This window comes from Lampris incognitus, chromosome 15, assembly GCF_029633865.1.
Source record: "Lampris incognitus isolate fLamInc1 chromosome 15, fLamInc1.hap2, whole genome shotgun sequence".
NCBI classification, from domain to species: domain Eukaryota; kingdom Metazoa; phylum Chordata; class Actinopteri; order Lampriformes; family Lampridae; genus Lampris; species Lampris incognitus.
The window spans coordinates 30,050,931-30,073,910 of record NC_079225.1 but is presented as its reverse complement, the minus strand read 5'-3'; the positions used below and the strand labels follow the sequence as shown (position 1 = coordinate 30,073,910).

General features: G+C 44.3%; 1 protein-coding gene across 1 annotated transcript in view; it reads left to right on the top strand.

Annotated features, from left to right (window-relative positions):
* Positions 1-22,980, top strand: part of LOC130125229 (1-phosphatidylinositol 4,5-bisphosphate phosphodiesterase beta-4-like) — a 109,462-nt gene that overhangs the window by 25,138 nt on the left and 61,344 nt on the right. Inside the window, exon 4 of the mRNA XM_056294737.1 lies at positions 20,779-20,876. Within this exon, the coding sequence (XP_056150712.1) occupies positions 20,793-20,876 (84 nt within the window). The 5' untranslated portion in view covers positions 20,779-20,792. The remainder of the gene's footprint in view (positions 1-20,778; positions 20,877-22,980) is intronic.

Sequence of the window (22,980 nt, the reverse complement as noted above, 5' to 3'; positions counted from 1 at the left end):
GCGGTAATGACGTAGGTGTGAGTAACTACGTACGCTGGTGACACGATTTACCAACATGGAAGCATGAGAAATGGAGATCCATCATCTCATCCGCCGAACAATCACGCTGTCAAGTTGTGGTGCAGAACTCTGTCGCACCAGACAAACCCAGCGATGGAGGAGGCTGGTGTACATTGCGATGTTCCATGCTGCGGTCATGGCGGGCTCGATTTCTATCACTCCAGATTTGACATCGGGGTTGCGTGTCGCATTGCAAGTGACGCAAAAGACGGTTTGAAATCCGACTTGGGCGGCCAGAGCATCCAGACTGAGATGCATCCAATTAGAATCGCATTTCAAACCACCTCCAAATGGCATGTAGATCTGATTTCATGTGGGGTTTTTTTTTGCTGTCCAGACTTTCTAAAATCAATCTGGATATGCCACAAAAAAAAAAACGGATTTGGGCGCTGACAGTCTGAATAAGGCCTTAGATATTCAGGCATGTCCGGAAACCTCGGTCTCAAAATTCTCATTTGCTCTGCTGTATGAATACACACTCGGTAGAGAAAGGAAGTCTTGGATTTTGACTTTCACGCGTTCGATTACATATCTATATGGAGCATTTGCATGATGTCCCAGAAAATTGAAACGTTGGAAAAATGGTGAAAAAAATAGTACCCACTGCAATAAGTGCTTCAAACACGTGTGGTCACACTCTTCAAGCTTGGTGTGGGATAATGGTAAAGACGCCTTCTGACGATGAGTAACGAGTTAAATCCAAAAACAGTTAAAAAGGGAGTATGTGTTGCACAACTGTATGTACTCATAATGTAATGTAGCATATACGGAACAAGGGAGCTGCATTGGCTGCAATTTGGTCCGGCTTAAAAATCCAATATATCTTCATACCAGTCTGCAAGTCCTTTTTTGCAGGGGCCCGAGAGAGCAACATCATAAGGCGTCTCTAATGTACTATAATTCCCATCTATCTCTTCTTATTCCTGAGTGCAAGGCTTGTTTACCAGATTTGAGGGCTCTCAGTGGATCCCTGTTTGTGAGTGTGCGTGAGCGTGAGTGGCCGGGGTCTGATAATGGGGCTGTGTTTAGAGCAGTATGTTCCTTGTTCAGGCCTGAGGGGATGGGTGGGCTGGGGGAACTACATGTAGTGAGTCCCCACTGTCTATATATATACACGTTGGGATCCCATTCTGAATCCAGTGTGTGTGTGCGGTGCGTGGGTGTGTGCACGTACGGGCAACACGACTGCAGCCAGGCAAGCGTGAGGCTATTATAGTTGCCATAGAAACCAGTAGTGTCAGAGAGGAGCAACATCTGTGGGGTGTGTTTGTCGAGACAGGTTCTCCTCTTTTTGGCTCTTTCCTTGTCTTGTTTTTTTTTTTTTCAGTCAGAAAAGAAGGACATTGCCTTGCAAAGGCTGACACTATATAAAAGCTTGCACATCAAATGCATGTTCTTCTATCTCCCAATTTCCAAATGTTTTTCAAACATCGGTAAACCCGTTATCCTCCCAGCAAACCCTGGGGCTGCATTAAATGGCAGGGGTTCTGGCCCAGGGTTTTACCCCAGTGAAAAGCTCAGGTTCTGGGGAAGCATGTAACCCCTGCCCCCCTATGGCTCTGCATCTCCCCAGCTCTCCTCTCTATAAGGACATGTTCTATTTTCTCGGCCGGAAAAATATGCTCTTTTCTCCCTGCTGCCTTATCTGCAGTTCAGCAGGGCACTGGTCTTCTTTTAATAGGTACTTATTTGGGCAACGGGAGAAATCCCGTATTTTTGGATAACCACCCCTCCCCATCTGTCTTTCTCCTTTCATTTTCTTGTCTCGGTGTTTCACCCCCTTTCTCTTTTGCTTTTGTTACCCTCTCTCTCTCTCTCTCTGTCTCTCTCTCTCTCTCTCACTCTCTGTCTCTCTCTGCCTTCCTGTGTGTGTCTCTCTCTGTCTCTGTGTGCGTATGTGTGTGTGTCTCTCTCTCTCTCTGTCTCTCTCTCGCTCTCTCTCTCCTCCTCTCTCGCTCTCTGTGTCCCCCCTCTAAGACGGCGGTTCTGTTCGGGAGAGCAGCAAGCAGAATGGAGGGCAGGCCTGGAGCTTTGAGAGCAAAATCATACACCCATGAACATGCGCTTCAGGGTCACAGCCGTTTTTCTGCTCACATTTCATAGTTTGTCCATAAATACCCAGTACAAATAATGATAGCGGTTAAAAAATTATAAAAAAACTTTCTTTGTGCAGCGTCTTGCAAGCATGCACTAAGAAGGGCTTCACAATAAAGCAGAGTAAGACATGGAAGAAAGTCTTACTTTGGCAGAATAAACAATAAAAAAAAAGATATAAAGATAAGTAAAAGAGCAGAGCAATAAAGGTAATAACTGATTAAAAGGGATTCTAATATCAGGAAAACCGAGGCTATAAAGTTGAGTTTTAAGATGTGCATTAAAACATTTGATCACAGCAGATTTCATGTCGAAAGCGGGGCCGTTCCAATTAGCACTGGTGGGACCTATGTCAAAACTAAGTCCATTTTAGTTTATTATGCAATGGATTAGCGTTTTTTTTATTTATAATGAATATATGTACTTGCCGTCGGCAATTCCACTATTGAATCAATGCTTTGTGTGAGGATTTTCTCAAAACATGTTCGTACCATTTTCAGACATCCAACTCAAGTTGAATTAATTTATGAAAGTTGCATGTTTAACTTCTCGACATGTACAGGCGTTGAGGCTAGAAGGAAGAGGCGCCATCAACTAATGAGCAGAACGTCAAGGGGACAGTGTTTATTTAAGGGGAAAGACTAGGCCGCTTCTCACCCACTCCACATAGGTCAACCGGCTCTCCTAGAATATATGTGTGTGTGTGTGTGTGTGTGTGTGTGTGTGTGTGTGTGTGTGTGTGTGTGTGTGTGTGTGTGTGTGTGTGTGTGTGTGTGTGTGTGTGTGTGTGTGTGTGTGTGTGTGTGTGTGTGTGTGTGTGTGTGTGTGTGTGTGTGTGTGTGCGTGCGTGCGTGCGCGCGCGCGCGCGTGCACCCTCACTATTTTTGACCATGTTTGGGCAAGCCTGGCCCAATTAAGCCCTCGGCAGGGTGTGTGTAGTGGGGCGAACCAAACCTTCAACCTCTTAATCTGGTCTAAATGAGACCATCACACAGACAGGGCAGTACAACGCACAGCACAGCGCGGTACAGAATCGCACAGAGTGTGTGATGTAACAGAGTCATTTTTGGATAATTTGGTATTTTGAGTCGGCAGGCATCCCTTCTCTAAGGCCAGTTATCTAACTTCCCAACCCAAATTAACAGGCTTTTGCAGGTTGACCTCTACCTACCTTTCTCACCTCCAGCTGAAACACGAATCCATTTATGTCAAGATTAGATTAAGCCTCACATTAGATTTGGCCATGATTGTATCCTCATATGCCTGCGGAAAGATTACAAAACGGGTGTCAAATGACCAAGATCACTTCCTCTGCTTTTGTTAAACAGCGATGTTCCAAAATAGCAGCAAAAGTGCCAGCACTCTTGGAGGGAATGTGAACCGTATGAAATAATGGAACATTTTAGCCAAACAAATAGAGATCTGTGTTAACAGTTACTTTGTCATAACAGTCGTCCGAGACGAAGAGTTTTGGTGCTACTGGCTGAACTAAAGCCCAAACTGGGACTGAAACAGTGAGGGGGTAAGAACCCTTTCAGCCGCCTCACCCCAAACTAGGACTGTGTGCAGGAAATAAAATACAAAGAAAGTGGTGGTGCGGTATGGCGCAACAGGCATCATTCATGACTGATTAGAGCTGGCGTAGGACACTACTGCACCAACAGACACTTGTACCCCTCTCCCCACTGTTGATGCTGCTGGGTCTTTGTCTATTAATTACACTGTGTTTGTGTTTGTGCTACTGTGATAAAGAGTGGCCTTTCTACCCTGTGTGAGGTCCTCTTGCAGGTTTTTCTGCACCTAGTGTGTTAAGATGTCGTTGAAGTTTGGGAGAACCTCGGGTTTTGTAGTTACCTAGCCATAAGTACAAATAATCATTAAATATCCATCCATCCAGCCATTATCCAAGCTGCTTATCCCAGTTGGGGTCATGGGATGCTGGAGCCTATCCTAGCGGTCATTGGGCGGCGGGTGGGGAGACACCCTGGACATGCTGCCAGGCCATCACAGAATCATCATTAAATTAATTGATTAAATCATTAAATTAAATTAACATTATTAAATATCTTCAATAGTTATTCCATACAGCCCAAAATGTTGTTTTTTTGCCCTCTTATTCTCTTCCATTGTGTATTGAAACAGATCTCAGAGTCACACTTTTAGCACATAAAAAATGCTAACGAAGCGGATTCTGCTAATGTGTTGGGAAAACGTCATGTCGTTCCTCGTGTTATTTTACCCTGCTTGCCAGGATGCTACGAGAGATGTATTCGGTGAAGCTACGCAGAGAAAATAAAACTTTGATATACCTGTAAATAGACACCAAAACATGAGCGATAGGGCTCATTATTAAATGTACTGACGGAGTCCAATTTGTTCATGTTTGTTTATGTGCTAGAAGCAGGTTTTTAAGACCTGTTTCGTCGGACAATGGAAGTAAATGGAGAGGATCCCCCCCACTCCCTTTAAAAAAAAAAGATTATCCATCTGGTCTGCACAGAGCAACTATTAAAGATATTTGGCGATTATTCAGATTTTATATCCTGACCAGGTAACGACACAACCCAAGGCTCTACCAAGCTTCAGCAAAAATGTAATCCCATTTTGTATGACTGACTTGTTACAGAGGCGTCACATTCCTTGTGCAGCGATGGTGGTTCTGATTCAGTGCAGATACTGTGTCAGCGTGTATAGCCTGATTACAGAGGCTTCCGCCAGACTTTCCATCCAGCTTCAGGGTTGGGTCATGTGTCAGCCTGGCCCCTCTATCATAGTGCATAGAGGGAACTCCCTGATTTAATGCCTTTCAAATTTACACACACACACACACACACACACCACACCACACAGCAGTCACAAACAGTGTGCTCTGTATCTCTGATCCAGACTGATGATAACCCTGGGACAGCCCTCCACCCCCCCACCCCTCCTCTCTTTTCCCTCTTAGAGGCCTCACTGTCCCCCTCTGTGAGTGTGACAGCTCAGCTCTCTTTCTCAGACATACATGCACGTGCCCAGATAGAGGGGCATACACACACACACACACAGACAGACACAAAAACACACACACAGACACACACACACTGATTCATTAAGCTAAAGCGCAGTCCTTTATTAGCTGCCTTTTCCCTTCATTAGACCATGTGTTAAGCGCTTTGTATAATTCAATTTGGGACAGGCGAGAAGTTGACTGCTGTATATAAATGTAGCACAAAAAGTAAGGAAATGTGTGTTTGGTAGATTATTTTTTTGTTGTAACAATGCTTCTTGGCAATAAATTGTATATCAGGCACCTGATTGTCAGCACCCGGGGTACCAGAAGCTCAAAACAAGAGTCAATAACAACAGCAAAATAAGCTGTTTGGCATCGGCAGAGAAGATTTGGCAAATTTTTCATGGGCGCAACCCACATACTCAGTTCTGCCGCTCATCCCACAAATGCATGTTTCTTACCAATGTGGCACCATTTAAAAGGGAAATGAACAGACTTTCCGACGGTATAAGATTTATTGCCAAGAAGCATTGTTACAACAAAGAAATAATCTACCGAACACAAATTTCCTTACTTTTTGTGCCAAGTATAGAATCAGTGTGTGAGTTGTGTTTGTGTAACGGTGTATGTGAATATGAGGGCTCTTTCATAAGCTTATCTACTCCCTCTATCTATTGTCAACTACCAGGCTGGCCACAGGTGCTGCTGAATGCTAAATCCCATTCAGGATAAACTGGAAAAAAAAAAAGAAAAAAGAAAGAAAAGCTACCACTGTCACATGCTGGAAAATGCCGTGATGAAGGTTCTGTGGTCAAGATCGCATATAAAACAATGGCGCTACTGTGGCTGAATTACAGCCTGTGGAGGATGACTCAATACTGCTTACATTTAGGTTGTTCTGCGCATGTGTGCATGCACACGGCTATTTGTTTCTGTGTGTTTGCGTGTATGTGTTTTTGCATGTGTGTGTGTGTGTGTGTGCGTGTGTGTGTGTGTGTGTGTGTGTGTGTGTGTGTGTGTGTGTGTGTGTGTGTGTGCGTGCGCAAATGCTTTTATGCATGAGCTGTCTGTTGGGTCGGGTCTCGTAGTCAGTATGTGTGACGGAATGGCGGCCAGTTTCCATCCCGGGCTCAAGTTAATTATGTAACCCAGGACCAAGGAGTGTTAGTGAGAAGGGTTATCCTCAACTATAAAAGGCAAAGACGGGGATAGAAGAGGGACCTTGGCTTGGAAAAAGAAATTCTTCCCTCCGGCCACATAATACTAACTTCCCTATGATCCTAGAGAAAAACATGGCACGTCGGTTTTTCTTTTTTTGTTTTTTTACATTTTCATTATCCGGCCATCAGTCTGCATCCCCTACTAAAACATTTGTTCAGCTCGTTGCATCATCAGAAAAACGGGATTGAAAGTTACTTATTTGGCCATTTGTGTCTTACAAGAGGTCATTTTTTGCCATTTCGGCCGCTGGTTGACTTGCAGATTTGTCTCGTGTAATGTTTAAACTGCAGAAGTTAACGTTCAGAAACACCAAAGCTCAGTAGAAGGAACTTGGCGTGATTTTGCAAGCCTCACAGATTTGCTTATTTTAATATTTTTTGAGCTTTATTTATCCAGGAGGCACATGGTCTTTGAAAAACAATCTTAACAAGGTACTGTGTGATGCCATAGGGTTAAGATGACAAGTTGGGATACCAACATGCAGTAAAAACGGGATATTTTTTCCCCATTCTGGTGCAATGGTACCAAATTAAAAAAAAAAAACAAGAAAAGAAGAATGACCAGTACACGCTGTGGATATTTCCCCCCTATTCACTATGCATAGAAAGAATAAATGTGACATATAGTTATGCAATCTAAAAGCATTGATGAAACACGCCTGACAGTCAGTTACAGACATGGGAATCTACAGCATGCATAGTGCACCACTACAATCCACTGTTAGCAGCTTTGTTGGAATACGAAGGTGGTAATGTTGGCTTTAATGTCTCGTTTAAGGCCTTCTCTTAGGTTGTTTATTTATCTAACTCTTCCCACCCGCTCTGGAGAATCATACCAGCAAGTCTGCCTGTCACAAGATCAATTATCAATCCTTTAGGTTAATGACACCCCCTAAATTGTAGTGGTACAAGAGTCTGTGACTTTATTTGAATCATGCGTACTGTAAGACTACAAGCACTGGGTGTCTGAGTAGCGTAGCAGTCTATTCTGTTGCGTACCAACATGGGGATCGGTGGTTCGAATCCCCGTGTTACCTCCGGCTTGGTCAGGCGTCCCTACAGACACATAGGCCATATGTGCGGGTGGGAAGCCAGATGTGGGTATGTGTCCTGGTCACTGCACTAGCGCCTCCTCTGATTGGTCGGGGCGCCTGTTTGGGGGGGAGGGGAAACTGGGGGGAATAGTGTGATCCTCCCACGCGCTACATCCCCCTGGTGAAACTCCTCACTGTCGGGTGAAAAGAAGCGTCTGATGACTCCACATGTATCAGAGGAGGCATGTGGTAGTCTGCAGCCCTCCCCGAATTGGCAGAGGGGGTGGAGCAGCAACCGGGATGGCTCGGAAGAGTGGGGTAGTTGGATGAGTACAATTGGGGAGAGAAGGGGGGGGATCCAAAAAAAAAAAGACTACAGGCACTCTTTAATCTGTGAATTTGCAATGTACTTTGGCTCATAGACAAAGCACATGGGCCTGCATGAAAACACACAAACATACTGGTCAAACACAAACATGTTATTACGTGGAAATACAACAAATAAATGTGCACACAGACTCGCACGCTGCTAAAAGTGCTAGTAGTGAAACCCAGTTTAGCACATTAGCAGCTGGGAAGCACTCTGGAGCTCAAATGTAGATGAACTGAATTGAGTTTTAATCTTCCACAGAGAATTGTAATAGAGTTTAGTTAGTCTCTGCCACCCGCTGTCATTTCTCCTTATCCTCTCTTCTCTCCATTCCCCATGCTCGGTCTTCCGCCTCTCCACAATAAACTTGACTTGCAGAAAACACCGAATGCTTTCGGGTATCTGTTTTTTGTGCCCCCCCCTTTTCCCCCCAATTGTATCTGGCCAATTCCCCCTCTCTTCCAAGCTGTCCCGGTCGCTGCGCCACCCCCTCTGCCAATCCAGGGAGGGCTGCAGACTGCCACATGCTTCCTCCAATACATGTGGAGTCGCCAGCCGCTTCTTCTCACCTGACAGTGAGGAGTTTCACCAGGGGGACGTAGCACATGGGAGGATCACGCTATTCCCCCCACCTCTCCCCCCTGAACAGGACACCCGACCAAGCCGGAGGTAACGCGGGGATTCGATCCGGCAATCCCCATGTTGGTAGGCAACGCAATAGACCGCTATGCTACCTGGACGCCCTGGGTATCTGTTTTTGTTTCAAAAATTGCATGCTGCATTGTGCTGCTGTGAAGCATAAGCAGCTGTGTTGAAGTCCAGTATCTTCTGTGTACAACTCGCAAACACCCACAAGCACACACACTCGATCTCCATCTTCGTAACGTCAAGAGTGTGTTTGCTGAGCGTAATTGCTGTCCTCTCCCCTTAACCACTCTGTTGTTAACTTGGTTAAATAAAAAAGAAGGACCGACAAATGAGCACAGTGGCATTGACCTTATTGCCATTTACATTGTTTGCACAAAGAGCGAAGGCCTTCTGGGTGCCATAAAAGCATATACAGAGGGCTCTCATTATTATCAGAGACTACTTTGAGTGTATATGGTACCAGTTCTACCTCCGGCATGCACACATGTATGCAAGTAACCTGCTAACATTTATTTCAGCATCTCTGATATATTCTCTGCACCACTGCACTTTATCACCTCTATTTCACCCTATATATAGTCAATCCTTGTGTATAAATCTGGATTGTTGTGTTGTAGTCTTGTTATTCTGTGTTAAGTACACTGTGAGAGCCACAAAACCAGAGTCAAATTACATGTATGTGCGAACCTACATGGCCAATAAACATGATTCTGATTTTACGGTATCAGTTTGCCTCCGGCTGCATGAGCAGTGTGTGTGTGTGAGGGATGCGAACAGGGAAGCTGAGGCGAACATTAACCTCCATGTTAGCTGGTTACTGCCTGATAGGGATTGGTTTAATCTAATTTATGGTAATGCTATTAAACAAACACGTTGCCGCCAGAATGTCTGTCTGAATCGAAGTTTCATCTCTTCGCAGTCGCCCCCTCTGCAGCTAGCCTATAGAAATTTGTATGTAGCAGGAATACATTGACAAATGATGATAGTGAAATGAACAGGGCTGTTATTCCCCACCAGCAGGATTCTCTTCAGGATTGTGTGTGTGCATGCATGCATGTGTGTGTGTGTGTGTCTTTCTCTCCATGCATCCTGGTTAGTCGTTGTCCTTGCCAGAGGTCATAAAACAGGCTCTTAAACTAAAGCAATAGACCTGAGGTGTGTTCTGCTGAAGTGCTACGGTACACACACACACGCTCTCTCTCTCTCCCTCCATGTCTTTCTCAATCTCGCTCGGTCTTTTTCGCTCCGTGTCTGGAAACGTGCCAGGCCTTTCTGCGTCTCGGGTTTTGTGTATACTGCAATGTTTTATCCCAGGTGAAAGAAAACTTAGAGTGCTCTTAGCTACACATTTTCTCTCTCTCACTCATTCTTTCCAATCTTAAGGGCCTTTGTAGTCTGTCTTCAATATAAACTTCTCACCGTGAAGTTTGCTTTCCATGGGGCTCCTTCTGGCCTCCACCTTCCTCTTCACTTCCTCCACTCGGCTCCTTTCCTCCAGTCCTGTCTTAGCCCCCCCCCCCCCCCCCCCGTCACCACCACCACCACACCACACACACACACACACACAGTGCTGGGACCTTGCAGATATGTGTGCATGCACTCCACAGGTCTCCCAGCCACCCCTGGCTTTGTCGGTAAATTAAAACTTCTACAGACAGGCTCAGAAGGACAGGCAGACATGCAGGCTTGTTCTGTTTGGTAAAAAAAAAAAAAAAAAAAGAATCAAAGAGGGAGTGGATTTGCCCTGTATACACCGAGGTACACTTTTGCCTGTACAGATTGGCAGAGAGACGGAAACAGGACAAGACACAGAAATCCATAATGTTCTCAACATGGGATCTTTAAGTGTGGTCAGATCTTTTCTGGCATTTCAATATGCACTGTACGTAGCCTTACGTGTGTGTGTGTGTGTGTGTGTGTGTGTATGATAGACAGTATATGTTAGATGTTAGAAAGTGTACACAGCTTAATATATATAGAAATGTAGTATCCCTTGATGAATAGGCCTGGAAAGAAAATCTCCTCAAAGGGCAGTGGATTTGTGTTTGGTAACAGAGTCACTCTAGGTAAGTAGTGTGCTTGTCCTCAGTTTGCTTCAGTCTCTAGGGCTGCTCTGTCCCTAATAGTGAGGGAAGAGGGTAAGTCTGCAAGACTGATGGTATTATGGTATAAGAGGTGTATTTTGTGAGGGTGGAGTAGGGGCGGACAGGCAGTCCTCCAATATTTGGGATTATTTTGTCATTGTGGAAATGTATATAACAGCATTGTGTAACACTGAGTACTGGGTGAGTAGAATGCTTGGTGTATTTTAAATTGTATTTATGGTAGGGGCGTCTTGGTAGCATGGTGGTCTGTTCCATTGCCTACCAACACGGGGATCGCTGGTTCGAATCCCCGTGTTATCTCCGGCTTGATCAGATGTCCCTATAGACACAATTGGCCGTGTCTGTAGGTGGGAAGCCGGATTTGGTTATGTGTCCTGGTCGCTCCACTAGCGCCTCCTCTGGTCGGTCGGAGCGCCTGTTCGGGGGGGAGGGGGAACTGGGGGGAATAGCGTGATCCTCCCACGCGCTACGTCCCCATGGTGAAACGCCTCACTGTCAGGTGAAAAGAAGCGGCTGGCGACTCCACATGTATCAGAGGAGGCATGTGGTAGTCTGCAGCCCTCCCCTCATCGGCAGAGGGGGTTGAGCAGCGACTGGGACAGCTCGGAAGAGAGGGGGAATTGGCCGGATACAATTGGGGAGAAAACCCCATTGTATTTATGGTATACGCTGCTTCTAACTAGTGTTTGACAGTGGCTTGTTAACCTAGTGAAGTCAGTTATGAGGAATCGCCTATATGCAGAAGGATGAGGCCTATGTTTGTTATTTGCCTTCATTTCAGTATTCTTATAGCTGCTAGACAAGATAAATATTATGCTAGAAAATGAAGAGAGCATGCTGGCACTTGTTAAATATAAAGAACAGATTAGGAACCCGGATTCGGAGCCTTCAGCCGGAATTAACATGGCCACATTGACTTGAATTTTTTTTCTACCCTCTACACTATAGGAGTTTATTTTCCCTCATTTTTATGCAATGAAATACTGATTTGACAATGTTGCAGCCTCGAGACTGGGGATTTACAATCGACGTCCTTGATGATAAGGTCTCAATCATGCAGACAGAAAGGAAACGTCTATATACAAAGCCTATCCTTTGAAATGCAACAGCTTTTCACATTATTCAATGACCTCTGAAACATAAGGAGATATTTTGATTCGCTTTTCATTGTTTTTCAATCAATGTTCTGGTAGCAGATTTTCTGTTGGCTGTCCTTTTCATATTGCAGTAGCATGGAAAATGATGTAGCTATATATCTTCATGTTGGCAAGAGTCATCAATACATGAAGAATGTGTTGTCATAAAAGTTTTACAGTTTAACAATCTAGGCTAATTGTACCCTTAAGAACCAGCTCCCAGTGCAAGTACAAATAATAAAATCATGCTCTGCCACATTTGACTTTGACGCTCTTACTTTCTCTTGTATTGCTTGGTTATTATGGTGTTTCGAAGCAAGGTTAAATTGAATATAATCTGTTGTTTTTATGGAGTCAAGTGCATTAGATAAAGGCTGGAGAGGAGATCAGTTGCAAAGATAAAGGAAGTCCTACTGTAGCTACATGTCTAATGGTACAGATACACTAATCAATGTAGAACAGACACATGGGTGGACTGAAAGGGACTGTTGCCATGAATATTTTCCAAGAAGATGTTATTTTGTGGGTGGCGTCAGTGGTTAGCGCGGTCGCCTCACAGCAAGAAGATCCTGGGTTCAACCCCCGGGGTAGTCCAACCTTGGAGTTCATCCCGGGTCGTCCTCTGTGTGGAGTTTGCGTGTTCTCCCCGTGTGTGTGTGGGTTTCCTCCGGGTGCTCCGGTTTCCTCTCACAGTCCAAAGACATGTAGATCAGGTGAATTGGCTGTATGAAATTGTCCCTAGGTGTGAATGTGTGTGTGAGAGTCAGTCCTGTGATGGCCTGACGGCCTGTCCAGGGTGTCTCCCTGCCCGCCACCCAACGACTGCTGGGATAGGCGGTAGCATCCCCGCAACCCTGAAAGCAGGATAAGCGTTTTAGGTAATGGATGGCTGGATGTTATTTTGTATTCCAGTGTTGTAGAAGTGCTAAATCATCCAAAGAGCACACAACTATACAGAACAATTTGAATATTTAAGTCACAAAAATGACCAATATCACTCAATTAAGTAACTCATCATCACATCATCATCATCATCACAACCCTGATTTGGATAAGTGGCTTGGATAATGAATGAATGAAGTAACTCATCACTTGTCCATAAATAGTGCAAATTGCAATAGCAGCCTACATCTGTGTAAAGGAAGGGAAAAATGACTAAGTCCCTCTCCTGTATGTTATATCAGTACTTACAAGGTGTAACAGAACCCAACCTAATGGCATACCACACAAAATATGTGGAACATCAATATTAAGTTGAACCCTCTTACGCATAATCAATTTTTCATTTTTCTTTAGGCTTAAAAATTCATCTTATAAACCTTTGGTCCTTCCCCCAACCTACGTGTTCCCTTCATTTTACATGTGGATTTTTTAAGAGTTGATTAGTTTCACCTAAAGTCCCCCGGCCAGTTTTTTTTTTTCATAAAAAGAGCAGGTGGCCCTACTATTTTATGCACGCGGCATACAGCCTTAGAGGTGAAAATGATATTCTGAGTCACAGTAGGTTACAGTAATGTGACCTAAGCCTGCACTTTCAGACCACTTAATAGGAAAAGAAAGATGACAAGTCTCTTGTGAATATGGTTGGCAGCTCTGTACCTGGAATGAAGATAATTATCTCTTTCTATTTCATCTTTCCTCACTGGGGTCAAATAAGTCAAAACTGTGTTGTTTCTCATAACTGAGGCGATATATTCACACTTGTATCATCATGCATCATCAGCTGTCCTAAAGAATATGATTATTTTAAATGCATTAGCAATTACTGGACTTGTCTGTTGAAACATTAGTCATAGTGGACATACTGGTCATTACTGCAGTGCAAGCTCTCACACAGACAAACCGTTTCTTGATTCCACTTTCAAATACAATTTACCAACATCTCAGTAGTTAGTGTAGGTAGTTAACTGGATGATATTGCCTGAGACGTCCACTATAATATGTCCAGTTGCAGATATGTTATTGAGGTGAGGAAGTAGAAAACTTCTTCTACTGATGTTTTGTTGAATTCAAGACTGCAGCACTCAACATGGGCAAAAGAGTTTATTCCAGCACCCTGGAAATAGCCTCATAGGTTCCCACCTTAAGCAAACCCAAGTTAAGTGGGCTTGGAAGTAGCCCTTGGATTTTAAAATTCAGGCTTATTAAGTGAAAATTTGGTGACATTTTTTCTCTAGGATGGCAAAGGAAGGGTGATGAATAATTCACAAGTGGCTGACGCTCTAAAACATCCAATCACAGAGCCTTTTTTTTTTTTTAGTTAAACGTTTATTTGGGAAGGGACAGTTTACATTAGTCAACATCTGAAACAAATGTAAATGTACCCAAGTCAGCTAATAGGCTAGTTTCCATTGGCAGCCCCTTTGCCTGATGTTGTTAGGCAAACATCTGGCATCTATGACCCAGCTAAATCAAAGTGGTTTTGGGGTTAAGGTTAGATAGCAGTTATTTTAGGTTTGTGTTTTAGGTTAGGTTAAGGTTAGGTAGTCATACTGAACAGTGCTTAATTTGTCAGAATACAAGTTGGGGGGGGGTAACGCCTTTCGTGCTCATGAATTATTCATGATACTTCCCTCGCCATTCTAGGAAAGAAAAGCACAAAAATTTGGGAAGTGAAAGTCTTTAAGAAAGGGTATCTGCTGAGTCCTAAGGAGATAGTAAATGAAATGTAAATGCATGCATGGGTTTGCATCTTGGAATATGGAGCCATTTAACCAAGAATTTTCTGTCATTTACCGAATTTGTAAAAGCAATGATGAATAATTCCAAAGGCCTGAATTGCTATCACTACGAAAAAGACAATCTCACACTTAGTCAGTCCCAGTGAAATAATAAAAAAAATAATCAGTAAAGCTGAGGAATAATAAGTGGCGTGTTTCCATATATGCCTCATGGAATAGCAAAAATTGTCAGTCCCCATGTTTTGATGACTCACAAAAGGAAGGAATATTTGAAGCAGTTCAGGTTTTTTTTCTCTCATGCCATGCTTTCAATTTTCACAGTTGATTAAAAAATATAGGACTGCACTTGCAGATAAATCCGTTTTTTTTCTCTTCATCTGGCAGAAGTAGAAACTGAAACGAGTATTCTGTAAAGTCTTCTAAATTATTCACATTAATGTATTCCCATGGTGATCATCAGCTTTGGGCAGGGCAGGACATTTTACACCTTGAATGCTCACGGATACGTATGTAGGTTTTTTGTTGGGGTTTGTTTTGTTTTTTATGCAAAGACTTTACTTTTACTTGCATTTGTTGGTGTTGACTGTAGCATAAAGTGGGATTTACATATGTCGTGGCCAATTTATTAAACCTGCCTGTGTGATTGCCCTCACACAGTTGATATATGAGGACTTTGTCAAATCGTTAAAGGGTTGCTGTTGGTACTGACTGAAACACAGCCAATAATGTAAAAAGACGGTAGCGAGGCAAGTAGCACATTGTGTGGCATAGCTTGGGAGTTGAAGTAGTTAAGGATTTAAGTCTTTTGATGGATTTACTCCATAGATGGGAATGCATTGACCACACAGCGAACAAGGCAAAACAGGCTTAGCTTTAAAAGTCAAAGTCAACTTTTTGTGTCAGTTCTGCTGTATATACAGGACATATAGAGGATCGAAATGCTGTTTCTTTCAGACCACCGTGTAGGCATATACAAGTGCTAAAACGGAACAACAAGGGTTTAAAAATACTAGGATGAAAAAAATACTAAAAAAGTACTAAAATTTAAATATTTATAAGTTAAGCCGGGGAGGGGGGGCATTGCAAGGCAAAGATCAAATGGTAAATGGACTGCATTTATATAGCGTTTTTGTAGTCTACCGACCACTCAAAGCACTTTATGTCTCACATTCACTCATTCACACACACATTCATACTCTGATGGTGGAGGCTGCCATGCAAGGTGCCAACCTGCTCATCAGGAGCAGTCAGGGGTACAGTGTCTTGCTCAAGGACACTTCGACAAGCTCTCTGGAGGAGCCGGGGATCGAACCAGCAACCTTCCGATTACCAGATGACCCGCTCTACCTCCTGAGCCATGCTGCCCTTATCAAGAACAAAAACCGTAACAAATATAGTGCAAAAAGTGATAATAAAATGTGTAAGTAGCAGCAGTTGTGGAGTGGTGCTCTGTACAAAGTGGCTGGTGCTGAATGCAGGCGTGGTGGTGCTGAGTGAAGCCTGGTGCTGTTGGACGTGTAGGGGGTGAGGATGGGCGAGTTACGTACAGTCCAGACGTTTTGGAGGCAGAGGGGGGACAGTTCAGCATCTTGACAGCCTGATGGATGAAGCTGTTACCCAGTGTGGTGGGGCAGGCTGGGAGGCTCCGTTATTGTCTCCCAGATGGCAGGAGACTGAAGAGGCTATGTGAGGGATGGGAGGATGGGAGGGGCAACTCGCACTTGAAACATTAAAACGCCATCAATCTACTGCGGATCATTGGCTCCTCTTCTGACTAAGATTTAAGTTCACCTGACTAAGGATTAAAAAACAGTTTCTTCTCACCTTTGAAGTAACAACAGGGGAAGCAGGGAGGGAAATTAAGCTGAGATGGCGTTTCAGAAGGTAAATCGTAAAAAAATAAGAAAAAAGTGAGAAATCCACAATTTCTTAAGTCTCGTCAGACTGTGAACAGAAAAACCAGGTTCAGAAAACATCGGCTGGAACGAATGGTGACCTGAACTTTGTTGACAAGCACAAAGTAGTCTAGTTATTTGATGGTATTCTGTTTAAGGTCCTAAATATTAATCTACTGTGAGCTATTCTATCAATGAAGGCTTTTTAAAATGTGCTTCGTCATGATATGTCAAACACAACAAACGTCATGTGTCAGACTCGATAAAAGAAAAAACGGTTTTATGTGGCAAAATAATGCCTCAAGCCGCATCACTTTATTTACAGAGTTGCCTCTTGGGGAAAATAAGTGTTGCTGAGCAAAAACAACAAAGGGATCTCTTTTCAGCCATCTATATTTAGGCTAAAAACAGGATATTCATGGATGAGATCTTGCCTAACGGAAACAGCCAAAATCGCCCCTCTCCTTAGCAGCGATGAGTTATTGCAATATGACGATGATGATGCAATATGATGTAATACGATGTTTGCTTCAGAAACTGAATAGTTGGTTACGATGCTTGGATGTTGGAAGTCAACGTGAACAAAATCAAGTGGTTTTGGCGCTTTTTGGCCTTTTTAAGCCTTTTTACCACAAAATATTTCCTTAAACTAAGCTCATAGGTCCCCGGTGTCCACTAAAACTGTCCATTTACTGTGGGAGCTTTTTTATTGAAAAGAATTGGGGTCTGCAGGGTTTTTAATGGTATGTTAAAGAACTCACACACAGCTCTATTTCAAGAGAAAGAAAGCGGGCAAGTGAGTTGAAATTTAAGCAAAGTGGAGATAAAGTAATGAGGTAATGAAATGGATGAATCCGAGCCAAAGCCCTTTTTTTTTATATATAAATTTCTCTCGCTCTCATATGGTTTTCGAGAGAGTATCTTGGCGAGAAACTGCTAAAAGGGATCGTTTTCTTTGTGGAAGGTGTATTATTCCGTTGTTCTTTACCTCTTCCAGACTCGAAATGATGAAAGACGGCGTCACTGTTGTGTCAGCCTCGTCGGATGCATCTGCAGGTGTGTTGTTCACGCATGTCTGTATGAGTGTGTCCCCAGTCAACCTCTCCATCGCTGGCTGGCTGGTGTAGCTGCAGCCTAATTTTAGTTTATGAGGTGCAGGACCGCTGGGTGCTACCCTAGCTGCCATTTTAGATGAGGAGCAGGCTGGGAACAGCGTGCCTCACGGGGCTCCTATCTATCGTAATTATCTCATTGTCAGGGGTTGGACAGGGGGCTCGGACTTCGCTTCACTTCCTTCAGCTTCCCTCAGCTCCTCACATGCACACACACTTGCCAAGGTGCTCAGAGGCCCGGTGTGCACGCCGGTGGAGCCTTGCTGCACCTCGGCACACCATACCGTGATTGGCTATATCTCATCCCACCGAGGAACGCGTTATCTAATGGCGACTGCTGAGAGAGGAAAGATCTAGGCTAACATCTGATAGGACAGCACAGCCCAGTTAATCCAAATGAGAGGCTTGATTAGTCCTTTGTGATTTACTCTGAATAATATATAGGAATATTCAATGTTTCTTTTAAAACTGCTTTGCTATTATTAGATATTCTGTAAGGGAACAGCCTTATTAAGCCATTCTGTGTGTTGTGTTATTGGCTGCCGGCCTGGCGTGGGTTCTTGATCTCTACAGGAAGCGTGCTTCTGTGTTTTTGGTCCCCTGACAGGATGTGAGTGCGTCTGTGTTATGGTCCCCCGGTTGGACGCCGCAGATGGTGGAGTGCTGTGTTTGATGGGCTTGGCTCCCTCTAACTGTGAGACTGCTTGAGTGTGTGTGTGTGTGTGTGTGTGTGTGTGTGTGTGTGTGTGTGTGTGTGTGTGTGTGTGTGTGTGTGTGTGTGTGTGTGTGTGTGTGTGTGTGTGTGTGTGTGTGTGTGTGTGTGTGTGTGTGTGTGTGTGTGTGTATTGACCTAAAGTAGGAATTGAGAACTGTGTATTTTGAACTGTGAGATGGGCTGTTAAGAGCTCCATCACCCCACCACACACACACACACACACACATGCTGGAATTGAGCTCCATCATCTAGATTTTCAGATTCATTGTCATTTGACTTTTCTGAAACCTAAACAATTTCTGGAGTTCATCTTTTCTCCTACCCTTCCTGACAGGGGCAGAGTCTCCTACAAAATAACATCCATCCATTAAGCTGGAAGGGATTCAGCCTCTTGCTCGAGGACACTTCATCAGGGACCGAACTTTGTCTACCTATCGCTGTATTTTAGTGACCGGTCTAGTTTCAGCCTTAAAGACCACATCACACATCAAATGTAGGGCGTCCTGAGCTTCTGCGATGGGATGTATTTCCAAGAGAAACGGGGCCAGTGGGGTGGGATTTAACAACAACGGGCTGGCAGTCAATTCAACTGACGTTCTAACAGGAACGGACTCCAAACGTTGTTTTCGAAAGGAAAGACTGTTTCTGGATGTGGACAGCTAACGATGCAACTGCTTTCCATAATGTTGCAAAGCGCATACACCCACATTTAGATGGATGGGCGGAGAAATTCAAATCAAATTACTCCTGGACATTTGTCTTGATGCCCGCCAATACATGCACAGAGTTGCAGCTCTTGACTTGGTGCCTTTTCCAGGAAGAGAAATCCGTGTTTTAGCACATAACGATAGACAAATGAAAACTCCTTTCACCTAAAGGGTAAACTGAAGGAAAAGATGTTGTGGACTGTCTATTACGATCAGAGGGCTTACATTACTGGGACTCAAAGCAATAGCTGGGTTATTTGGACTGTATTTATTGACAGTGTTGGAAATTAATGCCTTGTCTTTATACTCCTTAGATCGTGTTAGCTGTGTGACTATATTGGTGTTTGTGTCTTGTACAGTTTTGAGTCTGCCTGCTGACTCTGCATGTTATCTGACAGTATATTCTGTCTGTCGTCCGTGTGAAAACCCACAGACAACTGAACGGCAAGGTTTATTCTCCACTGGTTACGCCGGCTGTGGATGGAAGCCCAGACAGCCAGCGGTTTAAAGTAGCTTTCATCTATGTGGTCTGTGATCTGTGCACCCCCACATCAAACGCAGACATCCTCCCTGCACCCAGTGACCGACCACATCTAGTTCTGCCCCCCCCCCTCCCCCATTCAGCCTGCCTCTCCAGCTGGGCTCTGTCGCACACAGCTGTTTCATTCTTCTGTCTCCCTCTCTCTCTCTTTATCCGTCCTCCTGTCATGGCCATACCGTTCCTTCTTTCTCCAACAGCCACCCCCTTTGGTGTGCATCTCTTCTCTTCCCTGTCATATTTTTACCCGAGCATTTATTTTCTCTCGCATCACTTTAACTTTTTATCCTCTCATTCCTTTCCCCCTATCTCCATTTCTTCTTCTCTTCTCTTCTCTTCTCTTCTCTTCTCTTCTCTTCTCTTCTCTTCTCTTCTCTTCTCTTCTCTTCTCTTCTCTTCTCTTCTCTTCTCTTCTCTTCTCTTCTCTTCTCTTCTCTTCTCTTCTCTTCTCTCATGTCACTTATCAACACCCAAGAGCCCCTCCATCCCTCCAGGGGAAAAAAGCTGCAGATTGCTGCCAATGTGTGATCTCTATCTCTGCACACCATTCACAGGGCTCAGACATGCACACACATATGCACGTGCACGCAACGTACACAAAGTCACGTGCGGTCCTCGCACCGATGCAATACTGCATTTACCGAAAACTAGATGACGTCTAGATTACGCACTCTGTCAAACACAGAAACCCCCCCCCCCACACACACACCTCAAGAGTATCTCTGTATTGACTTATTGAGCGACTGAACGTCAGGCCTATACGTGGAATGTCACCCTCGCGTTCCCGTTCCCATTCTTTGGTCTGTCTGACGCATCTGAGGCGACGTCACAAAATGAGACTATATTTGGAAGGTGTTAACGCCGCCGCGTTGGTTTTCTGTCACGACCCCATCGAGTCGGCTCGTCTGATGTGATGATATACGTGAAGCCGTCTCACGTGACTCGGGGTTGATGAAAGTTTTTGGATTTTGAAGTCGAGGAGTGCGCATCCAATCAGGTTTAGACCAAGTTTTGGAGAAACGTGGAAAATACTTGGTTTCATGGATTGACTGATTTGATGAGAAAATATATCCACGGTACATACATATATATATATATATATATCCATCCAGGTTGACATCCTAATGCCCCAATAAGAATCCTTTAACAGTTGATCCACCGAGTTAAAAATGTGGGTAAAATGAAGTTATGGTGTAGTATTGGGAATTTGAAAACGCACTGGGTGTTTTTGTTGTTGTTGTTGTTGTTGTTGTTTTTCTATTTCTAGAGAGCCGGTGTAGATGATGAAAAATATGTGAGTGCATATGTCTTTCTTTCCCAGCAAGCCAGTAGGCTTGCCGTCTGTGGAACTCCCATGAGTCTTTGCACCTGCTTGTTACTGTTTTTTTCCTTTACTGGCTCTGACTATTTCTCTCTCTCTCTCTCTCTCTCTCTCTCTCTCTCTCTCTCTCTCTCTCTCTCTCTCTCTCAGGTTTGTGAGCAGCCATGACAAAGTCCTATGAGTTCAACTGGCAGAAGCACCTACCTGAGTTCATGCAGGAAGGCGTCTCTTTCGACAGATTCGATGAGGTAAAAACAATAAGGAACTTGGGTCAGTGGACACTTTTTAACTTTGCTGACACCGTGTTAACCGTGACTGGCACTTTTTAACCTCTTTAATGCAAATGACCGACAGCCAGGTATTCCGACACTCGTGCGAAAACACAAAAGAACGGTGCAGTCTGTTTGGTGGCCTCAGACCTGATGTCAGTGGTCAGAGCTAAAACCCTAGACAGACCCTGAACCCCCTATTGATCCTCCTCATTAAGGGGCATCGGTGTGGTGACCTCGTGTCTGCATCACATCCACTGAGGACCCCAAACCCAGCACACAGGAATGCTGTGTGTGTGTGTGTGTGTGTGTGTGTGTGTGTGTGTATGTATATGCGCACGCGTGTGTGCATGTGTTATGAATATTCTCTGTTTCTACATAATATAAAATAAATATCAAGCATTTTTATGTTGAATTATTTATAGTGACATGCCCTTTTATCAGCAATGCATATACAAACCAATGCCAATATCAGACCAATGGAAAAAAATCAAAACATATTGGCCACTAACAATCGGTGAAAGTCTGTCGCGTGTGTGTGTGTGTGTGTGTGTGTGTGTGTGTGTGTGTTTGTGTGTGTGTGTGTGTGTCCTTCCACATTTCCTCTCACTAACTTAATCAGGACAGCTAGGACATTCGCTAGGCAAACACTGAGTATTCACGTACACAAACACACGCACACACACACACTCACTCACTCACTCACACACAAATACATATCAGGAAATCCTTTTAGTCCTCTCTGTCCGTGCTGGCATCAGCGGGGGAGGAGGTTCCCTCTCAGCAGACAGGACAGCTTGAAAGCAGTGGAGAATAAAGGATAATCAAATCAAAGCACACGTCAAAGGGGGTCATAACAGTGGGCCTGCTTGCCTGTGAATTAAGTGTGTACTTTACTGCTGCTGTCGCTGTGAGCCCGGCCTGGCCTTGGCGGAGCTGGGGTTTGGAAACCCTCGGTCGTGGTACTGAAGATCTTAAAAGACACCATTGGCTGTTCTGAAGTCCAGGTTTAAGACTAAAGGCGATGGGGCCTCTGTTCCATGGGCCGCTAGGATTCAAACTGCCCTGCTAGAGGCTCTCACACCGGCAAAATCCCTTTCATAATTCAAAATCTCCCCCTCAAAATGCACTTCTCTGAACTGCCTTTTCTCTCTCTGGTTAATCTCTGTTGATCTGTTGTTCCACACTACGTTTGATTGCTTTGGTTTTTTGCCTTGTGTCGCGCTCCCTGTTTTTATCCATTAGTTTTTCTGTTTTTGTACTCGCTGTTAAGTATTTTGTAACTTTTGTCTAAAGAAGTGCAATAGGAATAAAGTTTACTGCTATTCAGCCACTCACTCTGACTTCATATAATAATACACATCTATCAGCACCGCGGATCAAGTTGTCCACGTCTGGAAGCAATGATGTCACTCTACAACCACCAAGACACCGCTTTGCTGTTTATTCAATTAGTTGCAACAAGCCCTGATTCAATAACTGTTACCTGCAGTAACATTTAAGATGCAGACCATGACTGTGGGGTAAATGGACAAATGTGACACAGTGGCACAGTGGTTAGTGTGGTCGCCACACAGCAAGAAGCTCCTGGGGTCAAGCCCCGGGCGTAGTCCAGCCTTGGGGGTCGTCCTCTGTGTGGAGTTTGCATGTTCTCCCTGCGTGGGTTTCCTCCGGGTGCTCCGGTTTCCTCCCACAGTCCAAAGACATGTAGGTCAGGTGAATCAGACGTACTAAATTGTCCCTAGCTGTGTGTGTGTGCCCTGTGATGGCCTGGCAGTCTGTGCAGGGTGTCTCCCCACCTGTCGCCCAATGACTGCTGGGATAGGCTCCAGCATCCCCGCGACCCTGAGCAGAATAAGTGGTTTGGATGGATGGATGGATGGACAAATGTGACTTATGGGATAAATGACCTAGGCGTATAAACTTGCATGTGTCCTTGCTTTTTTTTTTATCAGGGTAGTATGCTGAGCACATTTAGGTTTTTTCAACAACGCCATGCTGCGCATTCACACCTGGGAGCTTCCCAGTGCAACCACAGTCTTCACTGGTGGCCGCTGAGCAGCTCCACTGGAGCAGTTGGCTT